The following is a 10,621-nucleotide window of genomic DNA, read 5'->3' as shown; positions in this document are numbered from 1 at the left end:
TCGCCGAGGCAGTTAAACAACTCCGCGGTGGCAGAGCCCCGGGGGTGGATGAGATCCGCCCTGGGTATCTCAAGGCTCTGGATGTAGTGGGGCTGTCTTGGCTGACACGTCTCTGCAACATTCCGTGGACATCGGGGGAAGTGCCTTTGGAGTGGCAGACCAGGGTGGTGGTCCCCGTCTTGAAGAAAGGGGACCAGAGGCTGTGTTCCAACTATCGGGGATCACACTTCTCAGCCTCCCTGGTAAGGTCTACGCCAGGGTACTGGAGAGGAGGGTCAGGGCGATAGTCGAACCTCAGATTGAGGAGGAGCAGTGTGGTTTTCGTCCTGGCTGTGGAACCATGGATCAGCTCTTCACTCTCGCTAGGGTGCTGTAGGGGGCATGGGAGTTTGCCCAACCAGTCCACATGTGCTTTGTGGACTTGGAGAAGGCTTACGACCGTGTTCCCAGGAGCATACTGTGGGGGGTACTCCGGGAGTACGGGGTGGATGGCCCTTTACAAAGGGCCATTCGGTCATTCTACCGGAGGAGTGAGAGTCTGGTCCGTGTGGCCGGTAGTAAGTCGGACTTGTTCCCAGTGAGGGTTGGACTCCGCCAAGGCTGCCCTTTGTCACCGGTTCTGTTCATAACTTTTATGGACAGAATTTCTAGGCGCAGCCGGGTGGTGGAGGGGGTTGAGTTTGGTGGCAGGAGGATGTCGTCTTTGCTGTTTGCGGATGACGTAGTCCTCTTAGCGCCATCGGGCCATGACCTCCAGCTCTTGCTGGCACAGTTTGCAGCCGAATGTGAAGCGGCTGGGATGAGAATCAGCACCTCCAAGTCTGAGGCCATGGTCCTCAGCCGGAAAAGGGTGGTTTGCCCACTCCGGGTCGGGGGGGAGGTCTTACCTCAGGTGGAGGAGTGTAAGTATCTCGGGGTCTTGTTCACGAGTGAGGGTAAGATGGAGCGGGAGATTGACAGGCGGATTGGGGCGGCATCCACAGTCTTGCGATTGCTAAACCAGTCTGTTGTGGTGAAGAGGGAGATTAGCCAAAAGGCGAGGCTCTCGATTTACCGGTCAATCTACGCTCCAATCCTCACCTATGGTCATGAGCTTTGGGTAATGACCGAAAGAACAAGATCGCGAATACAAGCGGCCGAAATGAGTTTCCTCCGCAGGGTGGCTGGGCTCTCCCTTAGAGATAGGGTGAGAAGCTCAGTCATTTGGGAGGGACTCAGAGTAGAACCGCTGCTCCTCCATGTCGAGAGGAGCCAGTTGAGGTGGTTCGGGCATCTGGTGAGGATACCTCCTGGGCGCCTCCCTCTGGAGGTTTTCCAGGCATGTCCAACTGGGAGGAGGCCTCGAGGCCGACCCAGGACACGGTGGAGGGATTATATCTCTCGGCTGGCCTGGGAGCGTCTCGGGATCCTCCCAGAAGAGCTGGTTGAAGTGGCTGGGGAGAGGGCAGTCTGGGCTTCCTTGCTGAGACTGCTGCCCCCGCGACCCGGACCCACTGGATGAAGCGGTGGACGACGAAGACGAAGACGTTCCAAATGGCTGCCAGTCAAACACAGGGCTGAAGGACAGAGAATACAAGGTAGTGAATGTTCTAGTTGTGGGAATTAATTTATGATATTTATGATGAATCCATCCATCCATTTTCTTTCACTTATCATGTTAAGGGTCACGGGGGGGGGGGGGGGGGCGGGGGGCTGGAGCCTATCCCAGTAGCTTTCAGGTGAGAGGTAGGGTTCACCCTGGACAGGTCACCAGTCCATCACAGGGCCAACACATAGAGACAGACAACCATTCACACTCACAGTCACACCTACGGTCAATTTAGAGTATCAATCAGCCTCGTCCTCTCTTGATGTCTTTGGACTGTGGGAGGAAGCTGGAGTACCAGAGAGAACCCACACAGGAACAGGGAGAACATGCAGACTCCACACAGAAAGATCCCGTGCTGGAGCTGGGACTCGAACCCGGAACGTCCTTGCTGTGAGGTGAGAGACAGAATTTTGCTCTCTTGTGTTCTAAGAAATTGTGTTCTCTTGTGTTCTGAGAAATTCACATTGCAGAAAATGACTATCATTTTCTCTTCTGTTAAGTCTCAACAACTTCACAGCACGTGACACTTTTTCATTATAAGAACAATCAATTTAGACACACAAACACATACACAAACAAACACACGCGCACACACATACACACACATTCATGAAAAGATAGTTAACCCTCTGCACGTGAGGAGGATTCACATACTGCATGTTCCCATCATTCAGCCTGTCTGTCTCTCTCTCTCTCTGTCTCTGTCTCAAACACACACACACACACACACACAAGAACAGTCAACCCTCTGCACGTGAGGAGGATTCACATACAGTTTGTTCCCATCTCTCTTTCACTTTCACTCTCTCTCTCCCTCTCACTCTCTCTGTCACTCACACTCACACACATACACACAAACACACACACACACACACACACACACACACAAAGACTTGCATGCATTGACCTCTGAAACATTAAGCTGTTTGACCTTCACTGGAAGACATGGTATTCTGCAGCAAACCTGGTCTATAAACCTTGTGCCTTGTATTCAGTGTTTGGGATTAATGAAATACATTTAGCAGTTATTTAAAGTACAAAGTATGAGTGACTGTGATTTGATACAGTAACAATTGTAATATGTGGTAAGTAGAATAATTTATGTTCTTAAAATCAATCGTTTACTCAGAGGAACTATTTCTAAAGTCTGTATTATTTCACTAAATGTAAAGTTTGAATGCTGCCTGTTCAAATTAGCGACCTACAGCCGATTTAGCTGACAGCAGACCAGGCTACACAGCCCTGTTTGTATAATAATGAACTGGCCAAGCAGGTTGGGCTAACAAACTAACCACAAAGTGGATTCCAACCAATTCACAACTTGCCTGATGTGAATTACAATAAACCAAAATAAATGTGCAGATTCTCAAACATTTTGAGAACTACACCCTTTGATGTGCAAGGCCATCGGCTAGTTCCCTAGCTCGTTGTAGACATATATTATTTTAACATAGATCCAATTTTAAGACAACCAATTGGAAGATAAAATGAAAACAAAATGCTCTACATCCACTTTTTTTTATCTTACATTTTTTTGCTCAAGGTTTGTGATTTTGAAATATGGGCCAGGAAAACTCTGGTAACAGAGTAACTCTGAGGTTCAGTCCACTAAGCAACTACAAAAGAAGGAAAGCCGTCTGTAAATCTGTGACGTGATAAACATCAACCGTTTTCGACATGCATGTGTGTGTCACAGCTACACGCTGGTGCCGTGATACACACATGCATGTCGAAAAGTTCAGTACTGTGTTTAAAACTGAGGTCTCAGTGGGTCTGGAGTCTGAGGGCCTGGTTTTTGATGACAGTCGGTATGACAAACTGAGATGCCTACAAGATTCTTAATAGCTTTGGTGATCGAAATCAGAGAGAATCTGTAGCACAAGATCAAAGTCACTAAGATCATGTATAGCTTTGATGTTGTCTTTAGGTAGTATTTGATGGCTTTGTGATATGGACAGATTACACAGAGATTTCAAGCACTACGCTGACTTAGATTACATCCAGAGTGACTGAGATCGAACACATTAAAGCCTGAACTGCAAAATCAACGTTACTGAGGTCATGATTAGTTTTTATGAAAGGTTCAAGATTACAGATTAAGACGGTATCATCTTTATTCTCAACATTTCACCTTTATCCTCAAACTTTTCTTCTCGGAGAGCTCAAAGGACAAAACAAAATCTTCCTCCCCTAATTTTTTCTCTCTTCTATGGCCCTAGTTCTCCTTTGTGGCGTACTACTCTCATACTCATCGCATCATTTCTGGGCTTTCGTGACTTCAAACATAAGCTAGAGGTGAGCTTGTCTACACCTGTGTATAAAAAGTAGTGTTTGTTACGGTCCAATTAGTCTCCATTTCACTGCAGCCAGTGAGGTCATGTCACAGAGATAAGGACGGAGGGAGGTGGACAGCTTGTCACGCAATATGATGACAGGGGAAGTGGGTAGAAGTACACATGCCCGCCACCAGATGTCTCCCTAATCTTGTTACACAAAACCACTTTCTCTGAACCAAATGATCTGTGGCTTGATGACCACTTAATGAATATATCAATCTTATTGCAAAACTATTAAAAAAAAAAGTTCACATATTTTCCAGGGCTTACTGACTTTTTTTTTTTTTTTTTTGCATGTTCTGCCTTCACACATTTGATGCAGTTTTGATGCAAAAGGTAAACACGGCTACATCACTAGTGGTGGATCCTATTGTCTGTTCGGGGACTTTTTACTTTTTGCATCTGGTCAGAGGTCCAAAGTTCCAAAGTGTAAAATGAAACATCACCAACAGGTTGCTGAAGGCTCAAATCAACAGTGGACAGTAATGATCAGAGCGGCAAAGGGAGAGTGTTGACACGTGCGACGTGTACTGAGGCTGGATAATGAATCACTTGTTGAATTCCATTCCGGTGGCTTCATTTACAGTGTGGTGGAATCTACTTCTTATTAAAACTTTTTTGAAAATGCTAGGGCACATTCCTTGAAAAGTTCTAACCACTTCTGACCAGCTAATTTAAGGACATCTAAATAATATAATGTTACTAGTGATGATACCTAATTTTTAATGAGATTATAAGCAGACCTTAGGGAGGTGTTTGAACAAGAGTGAAGTGAGAGGGAAGAGGAGGATAACTAGGGAAGAAAAAAAAGAGTATAAGGTGAGTATTTTACAGGACACGGTGGTGAGCAGGGACAAATAATTGACATAGTTATGCTATATCCAAACACAGACCTATGCAGCATATATAGAGGGCTGTGGAAAGCCTCTGTAGCTATGCACAGTGCCAGATGTACTTGAGAGACAATACAAGGAAATAGGAAGCCCCCTCTGCATAGGCCAGGCTTCCAGAAGTTTCCCAGAAAACTAATGTGAAAGTTGAGCAGCAGAGCTAAGTAAGTAAAAAATTCAGGGCCTGGAACAGCACATTTGGCCACCTGGGAACTGGAAAATCTACCTCCAACGTGATGGCTGAAGGTAAGGCAAAGATTCAATGATAAAATACCAAACAAGCAGGGATTCTTTGATTATAATGTTTCATTTCTGGTGATTCTAAGAAGAGGAAAACAAGAAAAATATAGACTGTGATAACATCAGTGACTAATAGTTGGTTTTCTTTTGTCTCTCATATCCATAAACATTACAGCAATACCACTGCGGGAAAAGAAGCAGAAAACTCTACCCCGATCTGATGGGTGTGGTCTTAATAACCTTGATGGTATGCACATTCTTTTCTCTCTCATGTCTCTCGTTCCAGTTAAATATATCCGTCTTTTGTTTCATTCTGTAAGACCATAAGCTAATGGCTTTTTTTTTTAATGTTGCTTAGTTGTTTTCTAGATCAATATTAAGTTGCCAATGTGTGAACAAAAATTCCTTTGTCTTCTGTGTATTCTATTTTCTGCAGTTGATCTTGATTCACTTTCTTTGACTTTCCCCGAAGTAAAACAGTGCGTGCCACTTTGTTGCTAATGACATTCTCACCATAACTAATGTCTATAATACTCTAACTGTTCAGAGAAAGCCGTAACTTACCGGCTAAAGAATTTATAACAAGCTAAGAGGACTCAAATTCCTTTCCTGAGGGAGTAGGTTGTCTTGCTCTTTAAAAAAATATTAAAAACAAAATATCTATGTAGATAGATAGATAGATAGATAGAGAGAGAGAGAGAGAGTTTTTATTGCCAAAATTCACAGTTTCTATCTATTTGTTAAATGAGGTAAATATGTTGAATTTCTTTCCTCAGTCATAAAATGCAAAAGCAGATTGATGAGATAGTTTAGAGCGTTAAGTGTTAAATATAAAGTATGAATGTAGTGTAAGAATTGAGAAAATTGAGAAGCAGTCTCTGAGTTTCTTTCCCTGGTTCCGCCCGTGCAAGCTGGCTCACACTGGGATGAGGTCACACATATAAGAATACCTTTCCTAGTGTTGGGGAAATTTGATAAATACAGAACCTCCATGGTTTAGCAAAGCAAAGAATAAAAATACGCCTGGCTGTGCTGTCTTAGTTTTACAGATGTCTCATTTATCATACTTTTTGGCTGCAGTATTTCCCTGCAGTTTGCAGTTGGCCAATACCAAGTGTATCGCTGCAAAACTCTTAACACTTGTGCCTTGTACCTGTGTTGATTAGCTGGCAGTTCTCTTCTCCTGATGGCCCTTTGTTTCATTATTTCACATCTTACTAATTGTACACAATTCAAGACGGACCAGCACATAAAAACATTGCTCCAGCATGCTACCAGGCGGTGATGATGGTCCAAATCTGGCTCATGGGTATAATCTTAAAGCTGTGGCAAAATGTATGTGTAAGATTTGATCCTCATGCATTATATCATGTGGGACATTATTCATGAACTTAATTCATTATTTAATAGTATTTTCTATCAGTATATGATAAATTATAGCAATTTCAGCAGGCTTAACAAACAAACAAGATTCATTTTATCCTAGGGCACAGCGTTCATCTTTCCTGTCTCATTACAGCTTTAGATTTATCTGGAGGACTGAGAATAGTCCTGGTCGGAAAGACCGGATCTGGGAAGAGTGCAACAGGAAACACCATCCTTGGGAGAGTTGCCTTCAAAGAGGATCCGAGCCCTGTCTCTGTGACTAAACACTGTGAGACACAGAGCGGGGAAGTGGATGGGACTACGGTGCAGGTCATTGACACCCCAGGTCTGTTTGATACTGGCATCACAGAGGACGAATTAAAAACAAGGATAGAAGAGTGCGTCAAGATGTCAGTGCCTGGACCTCATGCCTTCCTGCTAGTGATCAGGCTTGGCGTTCGCTTCACGGAGGAGGAGAGAAATGCTGTGAAGTGGATCCAGGATAACTTTGGAGATGATGCCTCCATGTACACTATCATGCTGTTTACATGTAAAGATCAGGCCAAAGCTGACAATGCCCTAAAAGAGTGCAAGGAGCTGAGGAGACTCTCAATCACATTTGGACGTAGATACCATGCCTTCAACAACAATGACGCAGATGACCGCCTCCAGGTCAAAGAGCTCATCACCATGGTCAAGGAAATGGTACAAGATAATGGAGGGAAACACTACACAAACGAAATGTATGAGAAAGCCCAGCGAAAGCTGAGAGAGGAGGAGGAGCGCAAAAGACAAGAGGAGCAAGAGAAGAAAGAGGAGGAGAGGAAAATGTGGGATGAAGAGAGAGAGAGGAAAGAAAAAGAGAGAGAAAAGGAGAAAAGACTTAAAAGAAAGAATGTGCGTGTAGCGTCAGCTGCAGCTGTAGTGCTGGTGTTTGCTGGGGTGGTCATCGCTGTGGGAGCGGACACCACCGTGGCTCTGGCTCTGGGGGCACCTGCACTCCTCCTGGGGGTGTTATGTGGTTTAGCTGCCATTTGTTTGTGGAAAGGAATTAGATGCACACCTAAAACCAATTTTCCAGTATAACCAGATGGGAGGCAGTGACAAGGACGTGTACTTCTATCGGCAGTATGTGACAATGAATATAGAAATGTTGCAAATACAGTTTTAGTACTGCCTCCATTACTGTTTACCGGTAATTATTTGATTATATTCCTCAGGCCTTCCCTTGCATTCTGCATCCAAGATTTCAACATTTTGAAATCCTGCAGTGATAAAAGTATGTGAATTTAAATTCTGTATAAAACGGTATGAAACCTACTTGTTTTTCTTTTTGTTTGAGTTCTTTATACTCATTTAGTGTTTGGATTATTTTCAACTTTGTCATATAGAAAACCAGCATGAACATTATATACCAACAGACTCTTTTTGGCTGAAACTTCTCAATAAATAATGCAATACATAATGTAATCATTTTAATACATATTTGTGTAGTTTATGGTTTTAACTTACAATAAGCGAGCAATTCTCAAATCAGTTGTATTCCTTACTGAAACAGTGATGTGCTGTTTGCCTCGTTTTATTATTAGTAACATTACAAGCTCACTTCCCGAGAGGAAATGAGAGACAATAGTAAAAGTATGCCAACCAATCACATCGAAGAGAGGAAGCATTCTTAAGAATCAACTTACTCTATTTCTACTACATCACTGCCTGCTGACATCATCCATTATAACGACGTCATCCAACACAAATAAGTGAAGAAATGGAGACTGGATGTGAATCCTGATATTGCGTTACATACCTGCCAGAGGGTATTCATGCATAATGGCAGGAAGTTGAGATGTGGAGCCTTGTCATAAATTCATTGTGGGTAGCTAGAATGAACAATTTTAGCTTTTACAAACATTTTAGAACTTGAAATTAATATTTTCTGTGACAAAAACAGAAAAAAAACAACTTGTTCATTTCCATCATTTCAATATTTACAATCAAGTCTCTGTTCTCTTTGTGCCAATGGAAAAAAACAAACAAAACAGAAATGGTGGGGTGGGGGCCATGAATTACCTCTACAGATCAAGATTAGTTTGGGTCAAACATACAGGATGTACTCAGCTTTAGCAGAGCAATCCAAACCTTTGCATCAGCCTACTAAAGAGTTTTTGAGGTTTCCACACAATACAAATGCTGGTGCAACATCAAGCAAACATTTTTGAAGTTTACCATAAAATGATCTTTAACTTAATAATGTACAGTATCCTAAGGTTTACTTTTCATTTCAAGCAGAACAACCAGGACTAATAGAGGTGAAGAAGGTGAAAAAAATGACAAAATATGAGAGTGGTCATGCAGGTTGTGGTCCTCAAAGGGTTGCTTGCATGCTTAGCTGCTTTTTGGTTTCGGTTTCATCCACCTCCCAACAACTTTAGCGATTCCTGCGCCTGCCAGCATTACGTATGATCCCATGGATGCAGCTGCTCCTTCTGCAACTGCTGCAGCTCCAGGGGCATTAAAAGCTAATGTTGCTGCTGCAACCATCAAATTATTGCCAGCGGTATTCACAGCATCTCCCCACTTGTCCCACTGCTCATTCTCCTTTATCTTTCTCTGTGCTGCCTCATAGACACTGCTTGTGTAATGGGTCCCATTCATTTTCACAATATTATCAATCATTTCAAATAGATCTGCCACCTGAGTGCGATTTTCCTTGTATTTGTTCTCGAAAACAATGTATCCAGCTTTACAGTCATTGACGACCTCCATGAGGTCAGGACTTTGTTGTAAATAGGTCTCAATTGACATTCCCTCGAGTTCATCTCCCCGTGTGAAAAGGGCCAGTGTATACTTGCAGACCTCCTCACCGAAGGTCTTCTTCATCCACCTGATTGCAGTCTTCTCCTCCTCTGTGAAACGAAGGCACAGCCTGATCACCAGCAGGAACACGTGGGGTCCAGGGACAGACATTTCCACACACTTCTCTATTTCCCTCCTAATCTGATCCTCCCTCAGATTTGTGTCAAAGATTCCAGGGGTATCGATGACACTGACGGTTCTTTCATCATAATAGCCTGCTTCTTTTTTACTCTTCTCTGTCACAGAAGATGGAGAGATGGCTGCACAAAAGGCTGACCGTCCCAGGATGGTGTTCCCTGTTGCACTCTTTCCTGATCCAGTTTTCCCCAGCAGTACAATTCTCACATCACTGATAACTGGAGAGATGGAGTCTATGAACAAAAGAAGCCCATTTTAATTCCTTGGTGGTTTAGTTTAGAGAGGGACCATAAACACGAGCTCGTAAACTTAAAAATCAAAGTGAAGACAGAAACACTCACCCTCAGCTGAGTTTGAAGCCATCTTGCCACAGAAAGAGAAAGAGCATAAAATGTCGTATAAGGAAATAACAATCTTATCACAGTGTGTGTATCCTTGAACTCCTCCCACACTTTCCACTGTTCAGGTTTTGTTTTTCCAAAACTGTAAGAAGAGAAGCTAAGTTTCTCTGGAGCTAAAGCCATGAACAAAACCTTACATTGAATGAAACTGTTCAGTTGTCACATGCTTAATCATGTGACACCCTAATCGCAGCTTATACTCTGAAAGGAGGTTTGCATCAAAACTCACTTGCAGAGCTTTTTGTAGGCAGAAACCAGAGATGTAGTCAGCGACATGGGTTAACATACTTTTTACTGAAACACTGTCTCATTGATTATGTGCTAATAAAACTTATCATAAATTCACAATACTGTACATATGGTGTAAATAGTCATAAAAGACCCACTGTGCGTTTCCAACCCAGGGTTGAGAAGTAGTTAATAATCAATACCGAATAAATAATGGCTTTGCGATGCAAACGTCCATGCAGCAAAGGGAACTTGCGATCCTTTTTACTTATTTGTGACTTAACATCTCTCTCTCACCACACCATACTGAGTAGTCCTTTAAGTACCAGGAATATTTATGGCTATGTGGGAATTATAGCAGACACTTTTTTGCCATCTAGTGGCAGATGACAGGACAGGACAACTTGAAAATCTACTAGTCATCAGTGTCCACAGCACACTCAGAACATTTTAATCATTTCATTGTTTGCTTGTTTTTCTTTAATCTAAGTGGTGATTTTTCCTCTCGTGACAACGACTTGGATCCCGTCAATGGGGTTGTCATTGTGGTTTTAATGCATCAGGCTCCAATCAGATCCTTCA

At 43.0% G+C, this 10,621-nt stretch overlaps 2 protein-coding genes across 2 annotated transcripts; one reads left to right on the top strand and one right to left on the bottom strand.

The window, feature by feature from the left end:
- The first annotated feature begins 3,628 nt into the window (after positions 1-3,628).
- LOC147257138 (GTPase IMAP family member 9-like) lies at positions 3,629-7,879 on the top strand. The gene is made up of 3 exons (XM_086210945.1): positions 3,629-5,060; positions 5,230-5,301; positions 6,574-7,879. Exons 1-3 carry the CDS (start codon positions 5,051-5,053, stop codon positions 7,503-7,505), a joined length of 1,014 nt encoding a protein of 337 aa, XP_086067071.1. The 5' UTR covers positions 3,629-5,050; the 3' UTR covers positions 7,506-7,879.
- LOC147257137 (GTPase IMAP family member 7-like) lies at positions 7,789-10,068 on the bottom strand. Its single transcript, XM_086210947.1, has 2 exons — positions 9,752-10,068; positions 7,789-9,643 (listed from the first exon to the last, which is right to left on the bottom strand). Exons 1-2 carry the CDS (start codon positions 9,771-9,773, stop codon positions 8,802-8,804), a joined length of 864 nt encoding a protein of 287 aa, XP_086067073.1. The 5' UTR covers positions 9,774-10,068; the 3' UTR covers positions 7,789-8,801.
- Positions 10,069-10,621: the final 553 nt, after the last annotated feature.

The sequence above is a fragment of the Aulostomus chinensis genome, chromosome 8, assembly GCF_037954235.1.
Source record: "Aulostomus chinensis isolate RoL2024-O1b breed Wild chromosome 8, RoL_Achi_v1.0, whole genome shotgun sequence".
Taxonomy (NCBI): domain Eukaryota; kingdom Metazoa; phylum Chordata; class Actinopteri; order Syngnathiformes; family Aulostomidae; genus Aulostomus; species Aulostomus chinensis.
This window is presented reverse-complemented; position numbering and strand designations above follow the sequence as displayed.